Source organism: Orcinus orca, chromosome 9 (genome assembly GCF_937001465.1).
Source record: "Orcinus orca chromosome 9, mOrcOrc1.1, whole genome shotgun sequence".
Lineage (NCBI taxonomy): Eukaryota > Metazoa > Chordata > Mammalia > Artiodactyla > Delphinidae > Orcinus > Orcinus orca.
Window position 1 is genome coordinate 27401309 of NC_064567.1, and position 26403 is coordinate 27427711.

General features: G+C 38.0%; 1 protein-coding gene across 1 annotated transcript in view; it reads left to right on the forward strand.

Annotated features, from left to right (window-relative positions):
* The window catches only part of SLC13A1 (solute carrier family 13 member 1), an 86776-nt gene that overhangs the window by 24458 nt on the left and 35915 nt on the right, over positions 1-26403 (forward strand). The window contains exons 3-7 of the mRNA XM_049714539.1: positions 1422-1550; positions 3369-3505; positions 5879-6066; positions 6676-6733; positions 6812-6860. Coding sequence (XP_049570496.1) covers positions 1422-1550; positions 3369-3505; positions 5879-6066; positions 6676-6733; positions 6812-6860 — 561 coding nt within the window. The remainder of the gene's footprint in view (positions 1-1421; positions 1551-3368; positions 3506-5878; positions 6067-6675; positions 6734-6811; positions 6861-26403) is intronic.

The following is a 26403-nucleotide window of genomic DNA, read 5'->3' on the forward strand; positions in this document are numbered from 1 at the left end:
CTACTCTTTGTTGCGGAGCAGGGGCTCTAGGTGCATGGGCTTCAGTAGTTGTAGCACGCAGGCTCAGTAGTTGTGGCACATAGGCTTAGTTGCTCCGTGGCATGTGGGATCTTCCCGGACCAGGGCTCGAACCCATGTCCCCTGCATTAGCAGGCGGATTCTTAACCACTGCGCCACCAGGGAAGCCCTACACTGACATTTTAAATTAAGCTCATATTCACAGATTCTCTCCAGAGCAAGTCAGGAAGATTTAGTCAAAGCTCAGCTTTGTTTCACTGTTTTTTATTGTTTGTCAAGATTATAGAGGCAGACTTTGTGTAATATTGTCAACATCAAAACACCTTTAGTCTTTCTCCTTGAAAAAGCACAACAAAGACATGACACAATCATGGCTTATTAAGAATTTCTTAGAAACCCACTGAAAGTACAGGATTTCTGGATGAGTAAATACCAGGCCCAGAGGACTCACCCTGAGGTAGGTGAATCAGAGGGCAGCAGAGCTAGAAATGTTATTGTCCTGGGAAAGCCTTAAATAAAAGACCTCGGTAAACTCAGACAGCAGTTTTTGTAAATTTGTAAATTTTTCAAACACAGCCCAGAATTTGCAGAGATTAAGCAGTGTGAGAGCAAAACAAAGCCTATAAGAGATGCTAACCTTTACTGATCACTTAGTACATCCTGGGTGATTTCATATCAAAATTATTTATATAAGCCAAACACAATGACAAATTCCAACCATTCCTTAACAATGCCCTAAAATAGAAACCCACAGTTTTATACCTAGCGAAGCAAAACATTCTATTAAGAGTCTCCATCCTGTTGAGTCCCCCTGTGTCTTCCCAGGAGCTCAGCTGTCTTTCTAAAAAGCAAAGCAGAGGCTCTTCACCTCCAGGTCTGTGTCACTTAGGAGCAAATTCAGTCTTATCCATGCATGTAACAGGGCACTGTCCTTCTTTCCCTGTAAAAAAGTACACCAATACTTTTCTTCTAGGTTGATTTTCCCTTTTTAGTAGAGGGAGAGGAAGGTCAGTGTGCATGGTTCCCACCCAACCAAGAAATGCAGTGAAAAGGCAGGGAGTACAGTTCACAGGCCAAATGAAGGTGAGGGCAAACAACTATATACGCTGACATGAACACAGAAAACTGACTGCATGCTGTTGTCTGTTTTGAAGAAAATGCGAAGGAAACATAACAAATAAGGATGTTTTTATGTCATTGGTTTTTCATGTGTATTAAATTTTGACTCTTGGAACCCCTCAGAAATAACCATTTTGCTGCCCAACTCAAAGGGGCAGGGACCTTCAGAGTTTCTTCATAACTTTCTCTGTGACTCGACTCTATCCAGCAAATGTGATTGTGGTTTGAATGATAATTTCCCAGCCTCATTATTTCACCTGGCATTTTGCCTTTGTTCTGTCCAGGAAGCAGAATGTGCCTACATCCTGTTTGTCGTTGCCACGTTTTGGCTGACAGAAGCTTTGCCTCTGTCGGTAACAGCTTTGCTGCCTGCCTTAATGCTCCCTGTGTTTGGGATCATGCCTTCCAAGAAGGTAAGTTCTCCTGCGAATGTTTGACATAATTAGATTCCCTACTTCATGCTGCTACTTCCAATGAGAAAGCTGTATTTAAAAGGATCAATAATCCTGTTGATAAGGCTTCCACATAAGTCCTCCAAACTTCCAGCTGTTTCTTGCCTCTAGAATTCTGCATGTGTGTCCACAGACTGTGGCTTCTTGAGTCATGTGTGCCAGTAGGAGAAATGTGTTTCCAATCTTCCCAGGCTGACATCCATGCCCGGTGCCTACCTCCCAAGAAAAGGGCCAATTCTTTCACGTCCTGCATCAGCTTTTTCTAGTCAACAGAATTCGGTCTCACACAGTGTTGGAAAAGCAATTTTTGTTTCTAATGAAGAAAAAGCTTCCCTGTTTTCTTTTCCAGAAAACTGCCATTTCAGAAGATAAGGCCAAATTAACTTTCACATGTATTTCCATTTTGTTCTTGCTGAGAGTTTATTCATGCTGAGAGGTGTTTCTTACCTTTATACAATCTAAGGGTACCCATCTGAAGAAAATGGATTCAGTTTCCCATTAAAAGCATGAAATGCATTGAAACCAGAATATCTATCTCCATGCAGCTTTCAGCCACCCAGCACACAACTGCCTAAACCACAGCTGAAACATTCTCAGGCAAGATGTCATGTTCAAGATGCCAGGCCATGCAATTTATCACCTTTGGATTTCTATCTTCTGCCTGAGCCCAGTACTGCTTTCATGAGGCTCATCTGTCCTGTAACATGGGTGGAGACTTCTGTTTTTTAACTAACCCATAATACCCATGATACAGTTCTCTTCCCCTTTCCGCGGGAGAAGATTTTACCACAGCCTTGTGATTCAATTTAAGCCAAGCATTTTGTAAAGTCAGGTCTCTTGAATATCAGTACCATGAGGTATTTTTAAATAAGGTTTCTATGATTAGATAAGTTTGAAAAATATGTAGTATAGGGTATCCCACACTTTGAGAGTGATAGTATACACTAGTGTTTAAAGGTTTTGAGAAGGCCTACAAGAAAGAAAATTCTAGAATCATAGAAAACTCTGTTTTTTAAACTTATTTGACCACAGAAACTTTTTTTTTTTTTTGGTATGCGGGCCTCTCACTGTTGTGGCCTCTCCCATTGCGGAGCACAGGCTCCGGACGCGCAGGCTCAGCGGCCATGGCTCTCGGGCCCAGCCGCTCCGCGGCATGTGGGATCTTCCCAGACCGGGGCACGAACCCGTGTCCCCTGCATCGGCAGGCGGACTCCCAACCACTGCGCCACCAGGGAAGCCCAGAAACTTTTTTTTTAAAGAAAAATATTATGTACCTTTCAGAGCATTCTTTGGTAAGTCCTGCTGCAAGTGGTTGCCCAAGTATCTGTATACTCTACTAGTCTCCACTCAAGATACAAGAGTGACTGCAGTTTTGGTATAATGGTGGTGATAAAGATATTGGCACGCCAAAACTTGACTTGAGATTTTCCCAGATCATAGTCATGGCCGTTCTGCCATAGGAGTACAAACTAATTAACCCCAGTTTACAGATGGAGAAATTAAGGCATAGAAGGCACCTGCCTGATGTTGCTCAGCTCTTTAAAAACTTAGTATATGGGTACCCTTTTTCTTTTCTATATACTTTTTTCATAGCACTACTGTTTCTGGGTAAGGATGTGGAACTTATTTAAATTTGTATTCAAACACATCTACATTTCTTTCAACAAAATAGAAAGATCATGTAGTTGAAGGTCAAAGTTAAGTGCAGTGAAACAATGTCTTTCTGGTGCAATGTTTTCCCCCCACCAATGTAAATAATGGGTTTAACTGTAATTTCAGGTGGCATCTGCTTATTTCAAAGATTTTCACCTACTGCTAACTGGAGTCATCTGTTTAGCAACATCAATAGAAAAATGGAATCTGCACAAAAGGATTGCTCTGAGAATGGTGATGATGGTGGGTGTGAACCCAGCATGGTAAGTAAGTACTGTGTTTACCGTTCCAGGTTTACATTCCAAACAGACCATTTTTGTGCAGAGCAAATAAACAGATAAGTAATGCATATCCAGACAATCATTTGTATGGCAGTGTAAGTCATGACTTTATTTTTCTCTGCAAATATGAAAGTGATATAAAAGGTACTTGAGGGGCTTCCCTGGTGGCGCAGTGGTTGAGAGTCCGCCTGCCGATGCAGGGGACACGGGTTCGTGCCCCGGTCTGGGAGGATCCCACATGCCGCGGAGCGGCTGGGCCCCGTGAGCCATGGCCACTGAGCCTGCGGGTCTGGAGCCTGTGCTCCGCAACGGGAGAGGCCACAACAGTGAGAGGCCCGCATAACGCAAAAAGAAAAAAAAAAAAAAGGTACTTGAGTTGGAGGAGGAAAAGAAAGAAAACTTTCCCACTGCAGGTCTAACTACAGGGAGGTTGGAATAAGTGCACACAACTCGTTCACCTTTTATGCACTGTAGGAGTCAAAGCTGAGAGAAGCCTTGAACCTCAACAGACAAGACTGACAGACATCAGAGTAGATTTCAGTGCTAGCTTGTTTATTTGGCTGATTACACATTCAAGTCTCTTTCAAGAGTATCCTTGATCATCAGGGAGGATGTTAAGAACCAAAGACATTGCTGACAAAATACAAATATGTGCAGAAAAATTCTAAGGTGAACATTTCTCTTTTTAAATGAACTGTTCCAAAGTGAAGCAATTAAGAAGGTTCATTTATAGAATGTGAAATCACTCATTAGACTGATTTTCCCCACTAAAATAAATGCTTTTTTCCATTAAATTAACTGGCTGTTTTGGTTTTAATTCTAGCTCTTGTTAAGAACATAGATGGGAGCTAAAACAAAAAAATTCCAGTGTCATAATCATTTACCTAATGGCATTATGCTTTAAAGCCTTAGGTGGTTCTTCCCTTCTCATCTTTCTTTAAAACATAGGAAAATTGTATTGAATTATGTTGCATAATTCGTTCCAGGGTATAACCACATCTGTGTTTATCATTCATGGAGCAAACTATTTTGTTAAATAGAAAAAAAATTCAATAACTCAGATCAGACACATTTTTTAAAATATCTGTTACTTAAAAATTTTACGACATGTATTAAGGGTATTTCACTCTTACAATGAAATGGTGTTCCATGCCTCTTAAAGTGCTGTAGAAATGTGTCTCTTTTCCTTGGCCACCTGCTCACTGGCCCCAGGGGGTGAGGTCATGCACTGCACAGTGAGGCAAGGGTCCTGTCCATTATACCACTAAGCGGTTTTTCAATTTAAGGCATTTTTACCACGCAGAAGTTTTATCAGTTCCCACCCTTTGTGTATTGAAAGATTTCTTGTTTTGCCAGTGCCTGAAGTTAAAATTGTTTCTTTTTTTATTAAGAATCACTTCTTGTTTAAACAGCTTTCTTAAAAGTTTTCTTTTACACATAGAAAATATCCACCTTATCTGTAGTTGGAATTTATAGTGTGGAATTTTCTTATAGATCTATTTCAAAAGAGACTCAGAGAATTTCATAAATGGCTCTATATGGAAAGATGTGCTTCTGAATGATTTTCTTGGACCTCCTACTCAAGAGATCATGTTTTTTCCCAATTGTGATTTTGAAAGCTTATAGACATGGTTTAAAATCCTATTAGGTATGTTATTTTTTAAGGGAGAAGAATTACTCTATTTGTAAGAGGAGACAGTGTAATACATCCAGTCTTGACAACAGGCAGGGATGTCAGATTCAGGACAGCATGAATAATTGAATCTACAGAAAATTCTGAAACCTCATTTTAGCTAGTGATTTTACCCATTTCCTCCACCCACCATATATTGAACCAGAGTAGTTAACAAGTAAAAAGCAGATTTATAAATATTAACCTCCCTCCTTGCCCTTGTGCCTCCTTGGCACATATACTAATAATCAGAGATACGACCCAAACATAAAAGAAAGGATAAGGGATCTTAAATGCAAATGCTGACTGCACCTTATCTTACTAGTATTTGAAGATGTGTCATCTGTAAAGGGCATTCAAATATTGGTGTAATATTATAAGCTGTTACACCATCTACCAACTTGCAGTTTGATTATAAGTTTTATCATTTTTCTGGTTTCAGAGAGAAGATTCTTATGGTTTTCAGGGAGACAAACCTCGTAAGAAATCTGCCCTTACATGTGCCATTTTGATTTCTACCTGGCTATAGCTCTCCTCAGAGTTCCTCATCTGGGAGGAATCTTAACCTTCTATGTTTTGAAAAAATTAATTCACAACTCATGAACAACATCCTTTACAGTTAAGTGATACGGAGCTGGTGAAGCTAGAGAGCACACTTCATAATAAAGGCCCTCTCATTTCAGGCTGACCTTGGGGTTCATGAGCAGTACCGCCTTCTTATCTATGTGGCTTAGCAACACCTCTACTACTGCCATGGTGATGCCCATCATGGAGGCTGTGGCCCAGCAGATCATCAGTGCTGAAGCAGAGGTTGAGGCTACTCAGATGACTTATATCAGTGGATCAACCAACTATGGACTGGAAACAGATGGTATCACATGTTGATTTGGCCACAGTGGGGTCTAGTCATTTGGGCAATAGAAAAAGCTCAAGAATTCTGGGTTATATTTTGAACTAATTGTCCATACATGCATGATGGGAATTTAACCTTCTTCTTTCTCTATTTTCCAGTATTTATACAAGGGAATTACATTTACCCAAATATTTTACTTTCAGTTAATGGCTGAATTTACATTCTCTGGCAAAAGGGAAAGAATAAGTATGACTTTTCTATCCTCCAGCCAGTCTATTAGAACTTTCTCTGTCTTTCATGCCTTTATCAGTAGACCTCCAGGTTACTCTTTTATACTGAAATGACTTTCCTGCATAATGTTGGGAACGTTTAATTCTTATATTCTATTTGGAAACAGCATCACATTTTACCTTGGTTATTTCTGGTCTGATAAACTGCTCTGATGCAGTGAAAAAAAATGTTGGGAGGATATTGGTGTTCGTAAAATACTTTATTATGATGACTGTTATGTCAGTACAAGGTGAATTTGTTTATTTTCAGTTTCTAATAATGCTTCCATCTTCACACATACACACATTGATAACCCTTCATTTAAATTATTATTTTTTTCTATTTAATGTTTTGCAGAAAATGTTAATGGGCATGAAACAAGTGAGAGAAAAGAGAAAACAAAACCAGTTCCAGGGTAAAGAATATTATTTTGATTAGGATTTTCTGAATTACATTTTAATAAAATTATAAACTGGGTCACTTTGTTTTTCAGATATAGTAATGATGCAGGGAAAATTTCAAGCAAGATGGAGCTGGAAAAGGTACATGAAATTTGATTCTCTCTGAATAATTATACATAAAATTATATTAGATTTGCAGTTAGATACGTGTGCATTTTAAAACCTGTTACTTGCTTCCTTGTCTATAAATTACTTTACTTGCTTACATCAAAGCATGTTGTAATGGTTTGATAAGCCTTCATGGATGGACTGAAATCAACATCCTGATAGGAAACATTTTAGGCTCTGAAAATCAGCCTCATTTTCTCCTTTTACCAGGTTCATGGTGATGGCAGTTAGCATATGTAGTTTAAAGAAATATAATGCTAGTCTCAGAATATTGTTTCATTTTCTTATTAAAATCTTGCTGCCTTTTTATTAGGCTCATCCTATTTCTTCCAGGGTATGAACTTAGAGCAACTCCTATTCATGTAATTACAATCCAGTTATCTTTAGTGTCTTCCTTACCACTAAATTCAATGCAGAATTCATGAGCTGCTACTGTCAAACACAGATGGAGGAGTTGTTGTAGCTATTCTGCCTATTAAAGGAAGGAAAGAGACTTTTGTAAACTATCCCATAGAATTCATTTCCCCAGAATAAATCAATGTAAAAATACTATACTAGGTTGTATTGGGAGCAATATATCTTGAGACCATTGAAAAATAATCCTGCATAGAAATAGTCCAACGGTAACCATGGCATTAGAAATATGAGAGTGGGGCATATGTTCCTTTCTCAGGCTATAATGCATTAGCATGCAACTCAATAGGAAAAAGAAAACTTTCTTGTTATTTACAGAAATCTTCAAGGAAAGAGCGAATTTTATGTAAAGAGAAAACTAATACAAAGATAAGTTTTAAGCCACTAGCTACAGGGTGTATTAAGGGTTTTTAAGATGAGAATTGAATACATATTTATGAAAACATTATCATCTTTAGGGAGAGAAGTAATTCTTTTAAAACACAGAAAATCAACAGTATGCCCGCTGTATTACAGAAGAATGCATTATAAATAGGCTTTAAAAACTGCTGGATATACTTGCACTTGGTAACTTTCTCGTGGTCATCTTTACAAACCCAGTTTTCTGGTGTGATGCCTAAATTTGGCTTCCAATGATTTGACATCCAACACTGTCCTAGGCATTGTAGGAAGGTCTGTTGATGAAAAGACCTACTCCTTACCATAAGCAGCTCAGAGTCTAATGGGGAAGATGGACTTAAAAAAAATGCGTGACATAGGGCTTCCCTGGTGGCGCAGGGGTTGAGAGTCCGCCTGCTGATGCAGGGGACACAGGTTCGTGCCCCGGTCTGGGAAGCTCCCACATGCCGCGGAGCGGCTGGGCCCGTGAGCCATGGCTGCTGAGCCTGCGCGTCCGGAGCCTGTGCTCCACAACGGGAGAGGCCACAACAGTGAGAGGCCCGCATACAGCAAAAAAAAAAAAAAGCGTGACATAAATACCACAGCAAAGGTGCACACAGAGGCCAGATCTCCCAGAAGCTGGAGCAACTAGCTCAATCTAGGAATATTGCCAGAGGGAATGTGAGGTAAAGGAATTTGAGTCTGGAGCAAGATGTCGTGTGCAATCAGGGAAGTGCAAACTCCATGAGCGCAGGAACTGTGTCCACTTGGTTCAGCATATAATCCCCTAGCACATTCCATTGTTTGACAGAGAGTAGGTATTCGATAGATATTTATCTTGACTAATTAACGAAGGAGAGAAAAAGGAAGAGGTAACATAATCAGAGAATAAGATGAATTCAAAGACCCCAAAATGTCGAGAGCAGGGCTTTTTTTGGGAAACATCTCCAGTGCAGGTGCCAGGAATGAGCTGTGGAAAGTGAAATGTTTGGATAGGTTGGACCAGGTTAAAAATTGCTGTTCATGCCATGCAAAAGAGTTTAGTTCATCTTAAGGGAAATAGAGAGCTTTGAAGCCAGGAGGCAGCATGTTAAATTCTGCCCTTTAAGAAGCTTACTGTGGCAACAATGTGAAAGGCAGAGGGTATGGACCTAATTGAATTTTTGATTAATCTGACTTTGTAGATGAGAGAGGGAAAAGTATAGAAGATGCCTCTGCTACAGTAAGCTAGGTAAAGGCAGATGGTGATGCCACAGACTGAGATGGGAAACACTGAGGGGAAATAAGTTTTCAACGGCAAGAAGTAAGGTAATTTGGGTATATTTTAGGCAGTAAAGATTAAGATCTGAGTTTGGAAGAGAAGACCTTTGAACAATGATTCTATGGTCTTTCTAGAACTTTATATATACAAATTTAGCTTGGTGTAAAAGAAAAATTAAGGGATCACTTTTTGCTCTGTAATAGTGCTATTTATAAGAGATCACATGAAAGTATTTTTTACATACTGTACATTTAAGATATGTTTTGATTTTTAGCAGTTACACATCTCTTCTCAGATATAAACATATTGTATAGTTTGTGTTATAATTATAATAAATTGCACCTGTTCTTTGCTAGATTTAAACTAGATAATTTAAGATTAACTGATTATGTGGAAGAATCTATATCTACTTAATCTAGCTATAAAATGGAAGGGATATTTATATTCATAATGTTTTAGTCTTCTGCTTTTTTCATGAAGTTGGTGGGACATTTTATTGAATTAAAATAAATCCTGTGTGGTTTGGCTTTGAATGTGAACTACAAGTCAAAAAAGATCCAAATATTACTCCTTTTGAGAGGGGATGGTTTAAAATAAATTTCAAAGAAGAGAAAAAAAATGAAAGTCATAGATTTTTTTGGTAATTTGCACCATTTTGCCATGTTTTTACACATCTGAATCACCAACGTGTTGATTTGATATACTCACATATTGCAAAATGATCTCCACCATAGCTTTATTTAACACCTCCATCACATTACATAATTACCATTCCTTTATTGCAGTGTTAACATTTAAGATCTACTCTCTTAGCAACTTCCAGCTATGTATATAGTATTACTAATTATAATAATCATGCTGTACATTAGATCCCCAGAACTTATTCATCCTAAAACTAGCAGCTTGCACCCTTTGACCATCATCTCCCCATTTGCCCACCCCCAGCCCCTGGTAACCACCACTCTACTCTCTGTTTTATGAGTTTGGCTTTTATGCATTCCACATATAAATGATACCATGCAGTATTTGTCTTTCTCTGTCTGATTTATTTCACTTAGCATAATGCTATTATAATGATAGCCATTCTAACAGGTGTGAGATGATAACTCATTATACTTTTGATCTGCCTTTCCCTGATGATTAGTGGTGTTGAGCACCTTTTCGTGTACCTGTTGACCATTTGGATGTCTTCTTTGTGAAAATGTCTATTCAGCTCCTCTGCCCATTTTTCAATTGGCTTGTCTGGGGATTTTTGGTTGGTTGGTTGTTTGGATGTTTTTGCTAGTGAGTTGTATGAGTTCTTTATATACTTTATCAGTCCTAAAATTATTATTAATAGAACAGCAAAGTTTTGGTAAAGATGATAACGATGATAATTTGATGATAATTTTCCCACTGCTGCTGCTGCAGCAGCTGATGGTGATGATTATATGCTGGTTTTGAAGCTGATGGATATTCAGCAGTTCCTCAGATTCCAGGAACTGATTAAGAAGCACTCCTATCTAAGAGTCATATTCCTAAGCTGCATACTTAAAAAAGAGATGTCTTCCATGACTCACCAAGTTCCCTTTTCACTATAGGCAATGGCCCACCCATTAGCAGAACTCCCTACTCATGCCCAGAATAAAAATGGTGGGTAGGTACTTAGACCTAACTGACCATAAATTCTATATTACTCCAAAAGTAGCTGAAATATTTTTAGAGAAGAAAAGGAACAAGAAGAAAGGAAGACCCCAAAATGACACTGACATACATGAGGGAATAGATTTTTCAGGTTCCAACGGAGCAATTGGGAGACCAATCATCACGCATATTATTTCCATAAGAAATGAGTTCCAGGTTTCCAAAAATCAATTTTTACACACCAAGAGAAGAATCAAGTTGCTATATATTTTCCTTCTTTCAAGCACTAGTATTAATCAAAGAGATACCTCAGATTTTTACACTAGCTCAATTTCTAAACCTCCAGACATCTTTGAAGGAAAGGAACTGAAAAATCAGTACACTTTTAATGAAAGGCCTAAAATAACTGTTTTCCATTCATCTTATATAATTTCTTGTTCCCCAAAGGGAAAAATTCAAAGGAAAATTTCCTTGAACAAATTGAATTTTGCTTTTAATTACGTGTTGTTTAGTTTGGGGGTGAAATTCTTATTATTCAAAATTAAATTCCGTAAGAGGGCACTCTTTAATATTCTCCAAAAATTCTAAGAACCATATAACAGTAATTAGCATGGGTCATAATGTCAGGGACTAGGGGCATTAGTGCTGCCGAGTAAGGAGATATCAGTTCTAGAATATCTGGCCCCTAGATCAAATGTAGAAAAGGAATTTTAGATTAGATCAAGTAGGTGCTACAAACAAAGGTTCTTCTTGATTACTCTTGCCTTCTCTTAGACCGCGTGAAATTCGGCAGCAAAGCCAATTGTTAATGCCTCTCGGACCTCACTTGAGACAACTCACGGGTCTCCTTTACTCATCCTGCCAAACCCAGCGGTTTATAGAGAGGTGAGCAGAAAGAAAGAGAGAGGGAGAATGATTGAGAGAGAGAGCCTATTACACACCCTTTAGGAATCACAGCAGCATCAAAAAGACAAGAGATAACAAGTGTTGTTGAAGGTGTCGAGAAAAGGGAGCCCCCTGTTCATTGTCGGTGGGAATGTAAAGTGGTGCAACCACTATGGAAAGCAGTATGAAGGTTCCTCAAAATATTAAAAATAGGACCACCATAGGACCCAGCAATCCCACTACAGGGTATATATTCAAAGGAAATGAAAACAGGATATTGAAGAGATATCTGCACTCCCATGTTCATTGCAGTAGCCAAGATATGGAAAAAACGTAAGTGAATGAATGGATCAAGAAGATGTGGTATGTATAGACCATGGAATATTATTTAGCCATGGCAAAAAAGGAAATTCTGCCATTTGCAATGACATGGATGAAACCTGAGTGCACTATGCTAAGTAAAATAAGCCAGACAGAGAAAGACAAATACTGCATGGCTTCATTTATATATGGAAATCTTTTTTTTTTTTTTTAAGTAAAACTCATAGAAACAAAGAGTAGAAAAATGGTTGCCAGGGGCTGGGGCAGGGTGGTGGGTAGGTAATAGGGAGAGGTTGGTAATAGAGTATAAGCATTTGGCTATAAGATAAAGTCAGAGGACCTAATGTAAAACATGGGGACTAGAGTTGATAATACTGTTGTATGGTTGAGATTGGCTAGGGGACTGATACTTGAATGTCTCACCAAAAAAAAAGAAAAAAAAAGAAAAAGGAAAGAAAGAAAAAGAAAGAAAGAGAAACATGAGGTGATGGATGTGTTGATGGGCTGGATGGGGGTAATCTTTTCATAATGTATATGTGGATCAGATCACAATGATGTACACTTTAAATATCTTACAATTTTATTTTTTAATTATACCTCAATAAAGTTGAAAAGGATCATGGGATATTTAAAGTGTACATCATGGTGATTTGATGAAGTATTCATGGTGAAATGGTTTCCCCCATCTGGTTGATTGGCACATTGATCACCTCACATATTTATCCTTTCTTCTTTTCTTTTTTGTTTTTTGGTGAGAACATTTGAGTTCTACTCTCTTGGCAAATTTCAATTGTCGAGTGCAGTGTTGTCAACTCCAGTCACCATGTTTTGCGATGGCTCTTAAGTCCTTACTCATCTTATAGCTGAAAGTTTGTACCCTTTACTTAGTCCTTTTTTAACCTGGCAGTTTTCTGTGCCTCTGGGAATACAAGATGAAGTTGAACTTTCAAAAGAAATTGTAACTATTCTACTCACTAATCCAATTTATGAGAACTCATTCCATTCAGCTGAGAATTTGGAAGCCTCATTATCAATGGTATTAAATCAGAACAAAGGATGATATTTCTGACATACACTGGGGATCCAATATGCCCCACAAAGAGGCTTCACTAAAGTGAAGGTAAATGCCTGGGTGTCAGCAAACAGGTCACACCCGATCCACGTGAAATTCTGCCAGGTGCATCTTCCGAAAGAAGAGAGAAGTGGGTGGCAACCGTTGGTGAGGAAATTCACTTCTGAGTAAATAATTTATTTTAATATTCATTAAAAAAAGAGAGGAATCATAGCAGCAACCTGTGAACACAACCTCACTCAGATTTTAATATTTATTGTAGTCAAAGTCCTAGCTGGGCTCCACTGGTTTACTTAGCTAGGGTTCCACAAAACATTTTGTTATTAAAGAAATAACTGACTATTGATGATACCTCTTCTTCCATATGTCTTTCATTTTTGAATCACAAAAATGTGGTTCTTCACATTTCATATTGTTAAAATATTATCTAGCAAATAACATGAGCTTAGCCATGTTGGAAGCATCTGTACTTTCCTCTAACTGTACAATAAACCTCCCATACCATAAAATTTATTCTAATACTGTACTTTGTTTCCTAAAATCTTCAACAATATTTTTCTCTTCATATTCCAATGATATTTCCTAACAAAGGAATAGATTTATTTTGTCCCCAAACTGTTTTTCATATATCTTGATTATGAAATATTTTAATATATACATATTTAAAGAATGTAACACAAATTTAAAAGAATAAAACGAATAAAATGGTATTTACCAACACCCCAGCTTAAGAAATAGAACATAACAATTTCTAGAAATCTCCATGAGCTCTTCTCTGATTCCATCTCCTTTCTTCAGACCATCATATCCATCCCCTTGTCAACATAGCCACAGTCCAGAATTTCATGTTAATCATTTTCTTATTTTCTTTTCAGTATTACCACTTATATTAGTTACTTCTTCATCTCAACAAAGACCAAAAATAGCAATAGTTTTAATAAGATAGAAATAGGCTGGTATGGTGGCTCCACAATCATGATGACCTTGACTCTTTCTATTCTTGCTCTGCCATCCTCAGCACTTGATGGCTACCTCATGGTTCAAGATGGCTGCCTCATCTCCCTCTATCCATTCTCTGTTCCAGCTAGCAGGAAACAGAAAGGAGAAAGTAGAAGGCATATACATATACTTAGTAATTATTCTATTACTTTCCTGGATTCAGAATTATTCATATTTTCTATTTCTCCTTGAGTTTTAGTTATATTTTTCTAGGAATTTATGCATTCCATTTCAAATTTAGTAGCATGTTGTTTATAATATTCACTTATTACCTCTTTAATTTCTATAGTATTTTTAGTTATGTATCTTTTAGTTACTAATACTTTTACTTATGCTTTTAAACATTTTTGGAATAATTCTTCCAAAAGTATGTTGATTTTATGTCTTATAAGTCTTATCAAAGAACAAGCTTTTGGCTCTTTTGATCCTATTTCATGTTCTACTTTATTAGTTTCTTCTCTTTATTACTTCGTTCTGTCTATTTAATCTTTGCATTTAGTTTCTGTTCATTTACTTTTAAAAGTATACATTTGCATTACTTTTTTTGAGCTTTTCTTCTCTTCCAAAGTAAGAATTTGAGGCGACAAATTTTCTTCCATTTCTTCCACTTTAGCTGTATTCCATATTTTTTAGTTCTTTGTGTTTTTTGCTTTCCATTACGCTAGAGTCTTTGATCCATGAGCTGCTTAGACATGTGTTTTAAATTTTGAAATAAATGAGTCTTTTGTAGCTACTTTTTGTTTTGTTTTTTTATTTCTAACATAAATTTACTGTGGTCAGAAACTGGTCTGTATGACATCAGTTCTTTTAAACTTGTTGAGGCAGATTTGTGGACTAGCATGTGGCCAATTGTGATAAATACTTCCGTGTGCTAAAAAAGGATTGCATATTTTCAACTTACTGGGTGCAGTATTTTCCAAGTCTATTAGATCAAGTTTGCCAGTTGTGAATTTCAAATTGTCTGTGACCTAACAATTTTTTGTCTGCTTAACCCAGCAATTAATGCAACTGTTTTGTTAAAATCTCCCTCCATGATGTGGCTATATCTATTTCTCCTGATAGTTCTGTCAATTTTGGTTTCTATATATTTTCAGATTATGTTATTATGTCCCTATCACGTAATAATGTTTAGAATGTTTATATGTTCTGGTTAATTAACACTTTTACCATTTTGCAGTGTCCCTCTCAGTCTATGGTAATGTTTTGGGGTCTTTGAGTTTGTCTGATGATAATGTAATAGCAATGCCAGCTTTCTTTAGGTTAGTGTTTACCTGACATTACTTCTATCCTTTCACTTTCAACAGTTCTATGTCCTTATACTTTAGATGTTTCTCTTATAAAAAGCATATTGTTGGCTTTTGCATTTTTATCCAGGTTAGAAATTTTTGCCTGACAAGTCTGATCCCCTTGAACTCTCTGTAACTTTATAAATTTAGAATAATTTTTAGTGCCAGATTTCTATTTTTTCTAAATATTTATTCTTTCCATCTCTCTTTCCTGCATTCTTTATTTTCTTTTCGTTCTTTATTATTTATATGATCCTACACACACACACACACACACACACACACACACACACACACACTTATACTGACGTCCTATGCTGCTATATTATTTATATATCATTTCAGTCATTTTTACCACTATAAAAAGAACAGGATTTTTTTCTAATAGCATGTATGTTTTGATTTTTTGCTCTTCACTAAGAAATTACAAAGGAAGCTTCTACATACTTAACATTTAGGATATAACATTTTGTAAAATAAATCCTGGATTTAATTGATTTTTGACATTGCTAGAAACAGAATTTTTATGAAAAGTTGTCTCGAGTGCTAAATTTTGAATATCTATTTGTTATACTATTACTATATAAACAAATATCCCAATTCACAATATGCATCATAATTCTTTATTAACTACAGTGGATATAAATCCTATTTCAAGGAGTTATTGATAACTTCAAATTTGTTACCAGCTCTCCTGAGTTGTTCAGGTTATTGCTAATTAGATCTTCTCTAGATCTTCATGAAGAATTCATACCACAGGTAGGAGAAGGATATCCTCTTATATTTTCTTATATTATCTTCATTCTAGGTGTGTTTTTTTTTTTTTACATAAGTCATTTCCTGTAGAAATCATGTACAGCCATAAGCACATTATGGGAGGGCTAGTTTAATTAAAACTAGAAAGGATAATTTGTTATCCACTTACCAAGCCCATATAAACTCAATATGCCAAGAGTGAACGAAGTGGGCAGGGCCCTATTGTCAGTCTCTCTGTGCACTTGGAGCTTTCCTCTCCTCTCCCTTTACCTCCATCATCCACCAATGTATGGGCCATGAAGGCACTAAGGTCAATCTGTGCAATAATTATTAGTCAAGAATCATTTATTTCTTGGGGATTTTTTAATGTAAAAAGAGAAATATCACGTCTTCCAATAAGATGGCAGATTGAATAGGTCCATTTACCTTCACTCTATCCCAAATCTCCATTAAAACAAGAATAGATTTTTAAGTCATACGTCACAATTATAAAAATATCAAGAGAGGAGATGACAGCAAAATCATTTTGGAAGCTGGAAAGTTAAAGAATGGCTGGAAAATGCCTCAGTTATCCCATGAAAGTGGAATTCTAAGTCAACAGTAAGTTACAAAAGTAAGCAATCTCAAGTCCATTCTCTAGTAGGTCTGCGTCTTTATTCCTGTTCTGCCCCTAGCTTCTTCATGACCTTTTTTTTTTTTTTTTTAGATTCCATATATATGTGTTAGCATACAGTATTTGTTTTTCTCTTTCTGAATTACTTCACTCTGTATGACAGACTCTGGGTCTATCCACCTCACTACAAATAACTCAATTTCGTTTATTTTTATGGCTGAGTAATATTCCATTGTATATATGTACCACATCTTCTTTATCGGGCTGGGGGAAGGGTAAGCTGGGACAAAGTGAGAGAGTGGCATGGACATATATACACTACCAAATGTAAAATAGATAGCTAGTGGGAAGCAGCTGCGTAGCACAGGGAGATCAGCTCGGTGCTTTGTGTCCACCTAGAGGGGTGGGATAGGGAGGGTGGGAGGGAGGGAGGCGCAAGAGGGAGGGGATATGGGGACACACGTATATGTATAACTGATTCACTTTGTTATAAAGCAGAAATTAACAGACCACTGTAAAGCAATTATACTCCAATAAAGATGTTTAAAAAAAAAAAAATCTAATTTACCTAGCAGCAGCCCTCAAAGTTTTTCAAAATGTTGAAAAGTGAGGGTAAGTTAAAAAATTTTATGCAACAGTTAAATCCACAAATTTCTTCCCAACCTCTACATGGATGCAGCTGCTCCTCCTCCACCAAACGGAAGTGTAGTCTTTATTTATTTATTTATTTATTTTTTTGCGGTACACGGGCCTCTCACTGTTGTGGCCTCTCCCACTGCGGAGCACAGGCTCCGGACGCGCAGGCTCAGCGGCCGTGGCTCACAGGCCCAGCCGCTCCACGGCATGTGGGATCTTCCCGGGCCGGGGCACAAACCCGCGTCCCCTGCATTAGCAGGCGGACTCTTAACCACTGCGCCACCAGGGAAGCCGGGAAGTGTAGTCTTTTGACACAGTAAAGCAGACAGGAAGAGTTCAGGGTCAGGAACAGATTTCACAATGAAAACAGGGACACTGAGTGACAGTTAATATGTTGAATGGTGAGAGCCCCTCCTTCCACCCCACCGTCCCCAACAGCCAGGTCTATTCCCTCCAGGTGACAGTAGGCAAGGAACCAGGAGGTTTTTCTTTGGGGAATGCAATGAGCACAAGAGAAAAGATGAAAATATACAGCATTGGGTTTTCTCAAAAAAAGCTCCAGTCAGATGATACTATATATGTGCCCACAGTCAACAAGAAATCCCAAAGCACATGTACAGGACTTCCAACCAGCTTTTCACTGCCTTAAATATGAGCAAACCACCAAAGTTCCTGGATATCTGAAGACAGCCTCAGGCATGAAAGAGAGAGACCCAAACAAACAAAAAGGAGACAGAAACTTGCAGGAAACAGAGACTGTGCAAGAAGTTGAAAACACAAGACAAGAAACTATCATTAATATATTCAGAGAGGTGAACAAAGAAATTGCATTCATGAAATATGAATGACATTCTATAAAAGAGGCACGAGAAGCAAAAAATAAATATATAAATAAAATAGAAAATACATAAAATACAAAATATCAATATAATGTAAAGATATAAAACATAAGTGGAAATTTTAGTATACAAGAAAGAAGATAAGAAAATAATAGGAGTTTCAGAAAAAGAATAGAGAAAACTGAGATTACATCAAAACTCAAGAAAACTTCCATAAAAGAAGAATATAATTTTTATGACATAAAGTCCCGCTGCGTGCCAGCAAAATTGACGAAACAGATGCACACAGGGAAGGGCACTGAGAGTTCAGAACATGGTGAATGAAGAGAGACCCTAAAAGTTTCCAGAAAGGGGGAAAAACAGATTCCTTAAGATGAAAAGAATGGCAGAAGACTTCTTTATACCAAACACTGGGAACTCCCAGGCAATAAGGGGGAAATGGCTTCAAGGAAGAAAATGACTAGTTGTAGGACAAGCAGAAAAGCCCTGGAAGAGATGTCTCTAAGACAATGGAATTGGTAGAATATTTGATGTAGATTAGGTGTCCTGTCACTTGATTGTTTGAAGGGAAGATTTAAACAACCAGGGAATACTTGGGGCTGATTTAGTGGTATCCACTTAGAAAGCTAAGCAAGTAAGCGGGGGACACAAAACAGGAAAAGTAATATAAATCCAATTGCTCAGCTGTTAACAGATATCTAGACAACATTCTGAACACTGAACTCTGCTCTAAGCAAACTTATGATATAGCCATAATGGGAGAACGATGGAGACATGAAAAGTATAAGTGTGTTCAGTGGAGGATGCTGTGAAAGATAGCTAGATTCTCATCATCTAACATAGTGGAGTTTTAACTGTAATGCCTTCAACTGAGAAATCAAGAGATGGTATCATATGAATACTCCTAAAGTAAGTGCAAATAAATGTCCAAAAAGAGCTGGAAGATTTTAAACTGGCTGTCTTTGGCAAGCAGAAAATGGTTAGCAGGAACTAATATTTTGTGCAATTTGCCTTGAATAAATATAGAAATATAAATAGAACCCCTAATGTTTTTATACCACACTCACCCAAATGAATTCTTTTGTACACTGCCTTGGAGACCACTGGTTTAGTTCATGGTGATTCTTGTGTGCATTATTAGCACCCGGGGTCGGTGCTAATCACTGGAGTCTGCAATCACTACCACCAGGTGGCAATAGTGAGTTATATCTGGACCTGCAGGATTTCTGTTCAGAAATGACCCTTGAGCACCACCCAGTTATCTTAGGATTCTGAATTTGGTCATGTCCTGGACAAAATGTTCTCAGTCACTTGAAAGAAGTTGTGAGACATACTCACAAGGTCTTAGATGTCATGTATTTGTGGGAAATACGAATGTACGATGACAACTAGGATTGAATAAAAACACACTAAGCAATATGAAATGTAATTAAATGTAAAGTTTTAGATGTAGGCTAAAAAACTCACATAAATAAAAAGTGTTCTGGAAGGCAAGATGACACAAGGGAAATTACTGAGAGGGAACTTAGATACACAGAAATCTGCTTCAATTCTGCTGTGACCATTATGTCACACTGAGATTTATTTTTGCTCTTCTGAAAATTTAGGTCTGTGTACCAGATTATCTCTAAATACTATCTGTTCTAATAGTCTATGATTCTTTTATATATTAAAAAGACTTTTTTATGATTGTGGAAGATACAAAAAGTATCAAGAAGGTAGCAGGTACTCTCATATCTTGACACATTTCATTTCAGTCTTATTTCTAGGCACATATGTAGATATATTTTTTATTTTTTTAAAAATTACATCGTTCTATACATTTAATTTCACAGAAGTCTCTCATCATGAAACATAAAACAAGTACTTTCCCATTCACAGTATAGCCATGGCAATGTCCTTTGGTCACCAGCACAAGAGGTTTTCTCTGGCCACTTCATCCCTGTCTCCAGCCTCACCCCTCTAGACACTTTGCTTCTCCCTTCTTCACTTTGGATTTTTTTTTCTCTCCCGAACTCATAGGAGAAAATACCACCCCCCCCAATTCCTCCTCCACTCATGGAAAAATGTAGTGATTAGTCTGATAATCTGCAAATATGTGCTCTCAGGGTCTGAATCTTACTTTCTACCCTGAGTGACTTATTCCAACACCCTCTTAGATTAGGGTCAAACACTTGGTCTCAAGTTGAAACTACTGCCTTGAGCAGAAGATTAATTTGCTAAGGACACCCCCCACTCCCTTTTATAGTTTCTGTACCAATCATTGGCTTAATTAGTGGCTCATCTCAGACTTCCTTAAGAGCTGTATTTTCCTGCCCATTGCCCTCTACTACTATCCCTCTGGTCCTCAACTTTTACCCCTTACTGCAGTATCATCTCTTCACAGTAGTTCAGTCCAGCAATCACAGGCCCTAAGTAAAAATAACAGTAGAGCTGACTGCATGGGATTCATGTTTACTGGCTAGATAACGCAAGTGGTGCGCCCCATGCCACCTCCCAAAGACCTCCGCTTAACTCTTGATGTGTTTTATGATATATTACCATTACCATTTACTGCAGGACTTGAATTTAACTTGAATTTGTAATGCTTTTCTAAATTGTCCACGATATTTGCAGAAACATCGCCTTTTGTGCTGTAGCATTCATGTATGTTTTAAAGTCTTTATATAGGAAAAAAGTATGAGAAGTCCATAAGGTCTAAAGCATGCAAATATGTCAATATTTTTCTATTTTGATTTTTTAATTTTATACCTGTCAGTGCAGTTTTATCATTTTATATATATGACTGCATATATACATATATGAAGTCCAATTTTTTATGAAATCCAAGTTTTTCTTTGTATTTTTGAAAGTTTTAATGTGATGAGAAATTACATGCATATTACATCTTTAAGTTTCCATTTCTTATTATCAATTTAATAATATCCAAATTATATATCATTTTCTGATTTGTGTTTGAAGTCTCTCCTTTAGTAAAATAGCTAATAGTTAAGCCCTAAGTTTCATTTGTCATTTTGTATCACTGATAAGAACTTTTAAACTTATTTTACTCTTTTATTTACATATCCTTTATTTTTCAAATTTTCAATGGAAAGTTTTATTATGTAGAAAATACAAATCATTCCCATGTAGGAAATATAAGGCAAAGGGAGACATTTGTAAATTAATTTATTTGGGGTGAAGGGTAGATACCTTTGGGGGCTAACCTTTAAGTTAATTAGAAAGTAAAAGGCAAATTACAATCCAATGTCCTGACCCTGCCATGCTAAATGCCATTCCCACATCCATGATGGCTTTTAGTGAGCAGACATTTTTTCCTATCATGATTTCTCAAAAGGCTCTTTCAGTGCCAGTGTCACACACAGCATGCTTATCTGTATGAAACGGGGCAATTCTTCTGTCTGCATATTTCTTAAATACATCCAGTTCTTTTTTTTTTAAAGGCTCAGTGTGCAAGACAGGTCTGAAATAGGCAAGAATTGGAGACCTATAAAGAGGTGATTACAGTAACTCAAATCAGAGATAACAATGACTTAGACCAAACGTGATAGTGGAGATGGAAAAAACCCAACAGACTCCAGATGTATTTAAGGAGATACAATTGACAGGATTTGGTGGGATGAGGAAAAGAATGATTTCAAGGAGGATGAGAAATACTGTGTAGTGGCTGAGGGTATGAGCCCTCCATGGTCTCAAAATTCAAGTCTACCATTTCCAGGCTCTATAACCTTGGGAAGCCATTTAACCTCTCTGGGCTTCATGTCTTCATGTGTAAAGTGGGATACTAGCAGTACTGCCCTCATTGTGTTGTAAGAAAAATGTGAATTAAATCATTTATTTGATTTTAACCTGAAGCAGTGCTTTTGCATACTAGGCACACTCTAAGTGTTTGTAATCATGGTGATGGTAATGCTATTAGCTTATACAGATGATCCTGAAGAAGAACAGGGCTTGAGGAAGGAAATAATGAGTTCTGTCTTGAACATTTGGGGACTGGAGTTTTATTTAAGACATTCAAATTATGTCGAACAGACAATTGGATTGATAGGTCTAAAAGGAGAAGTCTGGCTGAAAACAAGTTTGGTGGTCTGGTTTTATCTTTCATTAAAACAATGAAAGCATATGAGATTTCCTAAGGAGAAATATTACTATGAGAAGAGACAAGTACTTATGACAGAGTTTCAAGAAATTCCAGTTTTAAGGAAGGATCAAGGAAAATGAACTGGCAAGGGAGACAGAGGAAAGGCAGAAATGTAGAAGAAAACCCAGAGGACTGAGATATCACAGAGCCCAAAGAAGAGTTCTGCAGCAGGAAGGAGTGATCAACTATCTTAGGTGCTGCTGAGAGGTCTACAAACCTGACACTGAACAATATCTATTGGGTTTAGTAATATGAAGGTTATCAATAATCATAGCAAGTACGTATTGGTGGATTGAAGAAACAGAAGCCAGACTGGAGAGGTTAAAGCAATGGAGTCAGTGAATGCAGACAACTCTTTTGAGTAGTTTGGCTGTGAAAATGGATGTGCTGTGGGCAGTAGTTTCATTGAGAGGGGGGTTAAGAAGGCCTTCTGTTTTTCTTTTGGAAAGATGACTTGAAAATGATTAAACTTTGGTGGGAAAATTCTAGTGAAGTCTATTGTATAAGGTTTCTGAGGAGGCCTGAGAGATTGGGGTTCAGAAACTAGTTGGAGGAGAGAGATTTACTCTCTTTGTATGTAGAATATGGAAGGAAGGGCAGATGCAGGTATGTTTCTACCTTTGACAGGGAGTCTTCTACCAGCTTCTATTTTCTGTGTGGAATAGGAGGCAGGGCTACCCGTGAAGAGTGAGAGGAGGGAGGTGAAAAGAGAAGTGGGAAGGTTTTAAGTTTTCTTGTGGAGACAGGTAGAATCATTTGGTGAGAGAAACACAGCAGGGTAGAGGTGCAGCAGTAACAAAGCAGTTGAAAGTTATGACCACGAATGTTGGGAGCCTAATCTCCTCTACTGTGTGTAACTTTTTCTTTTTTTTTTTTTAAAAAATTTATTTACTTTATTTATTTTTGTCTGCATTGGGTCTTCGTTGCTGTACATGGGCTTTCTCTAGTTTCGGCGAGCGGGGGCTACTCTTTGTTGTGGTGCGCGGGCTCCTCATGCGGTGGCTTCTCTTGTCGCAGAGCATGGGCTCTAGAGCGCAGGCTCAGTAGTTGTGGTGCACAGGCTTAGTTGCTCTGCGGCCTGTGGGATCTTCCCAGACCAGGGCTCGAACCCGTGTCCGCTGCATTGGCAGGTGGATTCTTAACCACTGCGCCACCAGGGAAGCCCTACTCTGTAATTTTCATCAACAGAACTTGGCTGCTCAGGGGCAGACGTGACGCAGAGAAAGTAAATTGTTGGGTTAATCCAAAGTTAAAATTTTGCTAAAGAACTATCATTCTAAAGAGAGACAAGAGAGTTTAGGGTTTTGCTGAGAAAGTTACTGATGGTGGTGATGGCTTCATGGGTGTATAATTATCTTCAAACTCATCAAGTTGTATATATTAAATATGTACAACATTTTACATATCAATCATACCTCAATAAAGTGGCTTTAAAAATAAATGCATTTGGGGCTTCCCTGGTGGCGCAGTGGTTGAGAGTCCGCCTTCCGATGCAGGGGACACGGGTTCGTGTCCCGGTCCGGGAAGATCCCACATGCCTCAGAGCGGCTAGGCCCGTGAGCCATGGCCGCTGGGCCTGCGCTTCCGGAGCCTGTGCTCTGCAATGGGAGAGGCCACAACAGTGAGAGGCCCGCGTACCGCAAAAAAATAAAAATAAAAATATAAAAATAAATGCTTTTGACCACCTAGAGGGGTGGGATAGGGAGGGTGGGAGGGAGGGAGACGCAAGAGGGAGGAGATATGGGGATATATGTATAACTGATTCACCTTGTTATAAAGCAGAAACTAACACACCATTGTCAAGCAATTATACCCCAATAAAGATGTTAAAAAAAAATGCCTTAAAAAAGAAAGTTACTGAATTGGTTTACCAAGAAATCTAAACTGGATAAGAAAGGAAGTGAAGAAAGGAGAGGACCAAACTATTGGGAATAATAACTAGATGCTTTAGTGACCAAGACTTGTCAATAGAGTCAAAGGACAACAGGGACAGAAGTAATTCAACAGCTAAGTTGGAAAAGAAGCTGTGGTAAACTGCAGAATTCTTGGTTAATGGAGTGGTAAAACAAGGCTCTTCCTATCCCTGAAGAACTATCATATCAAGCACATCCCATAAGTATTCCTGTGTTTTACTTACACAGGATTTGCAAAGCAAGTGACCAAAAAACAGTTTTAGACTCTTAAATTTAGTGTTGAAAATGAGAAGGTTGAGAGACAGTCTACCTTTGGAGAAATTCAGAATATTTTCCTAAACTCCAACTTGTATGATCAATTTTTGGCAGGGGAGCCTTCCATTTACCTCGAGACAGTGCAATAGATATTGAGGAATCACCACTTGGAAAACTTGAAACTCTGTTTCCTAGAGATCAGTGGACTGGTATTTGACATACTCTTGAAACATTTAAAAGTGAAAGTCACTGCTGAGTCTCCTTATCTAATGGAGAGTCAGCTGCTCTTTCACTGTGAACGGAGCAGAGGTGCCTGTTTCCCATGAGCCAGATGTATGACAGGAGTGGTATTTGGGGTCATTTTAAAAGCAACTTTCCCCAAGACAGCTTCTTGACAGGGCAAGGCGACCTCTGCATCAAGAGATCGGGTGACCATCACATGCAGAAACCACAGGGTGTCATAGTGGAAGAGGTGCATTACTCCACAGAAGGAGCAGCAACCTGATGTTCTTATTTGGGTGACAGGAATCTCTAAAAGCACCATGACGCATAAAATCCATAATACCACCCACCAGATGAGGCCATCTGGAACATCCATCAAACATAAAGAGAAATCTGTATGTCTTCTTTGGAGAAATGTCTATTTAGGTCTTCTGCCCATTTTTGGATTGGGTTTTTTTTTTTTTTTTTTTTTGGTATTGAGCTGCATGAGCTGCTTGTATATTTTGGAGGTTAATCCTTTGTCAGTTGCTTCATTTGCAAATATTTTCTCCCATTCTGAGCACTGTCTTTTCGTCTTGTTTATGGCTTCCTTTGCTATGCAAATGGACATATATACACTACCAAATGTAAAATAGATAGCTAGTGGGAAGCAGCCACATAGCACAGGGAGATCAGCTCGGTGCTTTGTGAACACCTAGAGGGGTGGGATAGGGAGGGTGGGAGGGAGGGAGACGCAAGCGGGAAGAGATATGGGAACATATGTATATGTATAACTGATTCACTTTGTTATAAAGCAGAAACTAACACACCATTGTAAAGCAATTATACTCCAATAAAGATGTTAAAAAAAAAACCCATAAAGAGTACTAACATCATATCTTATTTAAACCAATCAACTAAGACCTCTCCTAATCCTTACTGCTCTTCTCCCGATACTGTCCATCCCTTGCCACTCCAAATATGGAGGATTTAGAAACTTGAACTAGCAAATGGTGGGAGAAACTGGAGCTAGAAGAGAGAGAACAATACAAACCCACAAACCTACTTCCAACTATGGGCTTTTCAGCAAGCCTGATCTAGGGGACAAGCAAAAGTTTAACTTTACTAAAGTTTGGACTTTTGCTAGTAGAGGACTCTTTATTTCAGCTACTGAAATGAGGTTGCTTTTTTTTTATTAAAACTAAACATGACTGAAAGACTCTATTAAATGAAGTGACCAAAAATGTTATAGATTCTACTCCAGATTTCACCCCAGGGATACCAAGAATCAGACCAACCTCAGAGTGTGTTACATGGATCACAGGTGAGAGAAGGAATGAAGTTGCTTTTGTAGTGCACCTCAGGGAGCTCTATTCTTAAACAGAAACATTAGAAATAGTGATTTTTTTCAGATGGAGCCATCTGAGGATGTGCTATTGTCCAGGAACTAGAGGAGAGGGTGACAGGAAGAGCGGAGTCGAAGGTCTCTGGAAATGAGATTTAAGAAATGTGTAAAGCCGGGATATTTAAGGCGTTACTCATGAAGACGGTATAGTTATCCAGATGCTGACAGGATTTGCAGGATGAGGAATGTTGTGTGCCAGATGGGCATGTCATCTTAAGTGATGGCAGTGGGTGACTGGGAGATCAGAACATCCTGTTCAAAAGAATAGGCAGAGAAAGAGCCAAATTATATGAGCCTTAAAGAGAAATCGATTAGTTTTCATGTCAGTAGAGGATTAATGTTCTAGAAGAGGGTTGGGAACAAGGAGGACACGGACTCTCTCTCTCAACAGTGAAGTACAGAGGGTGAAAACGTTCAATTTCACAAGTAGTGGTATCCTCTGGGGAGGATCAGTGAAAGTGCCAAATAAAGAAACACTCCAACAAGAGGTTTAGGAATTCACTGACCATGTACCACCA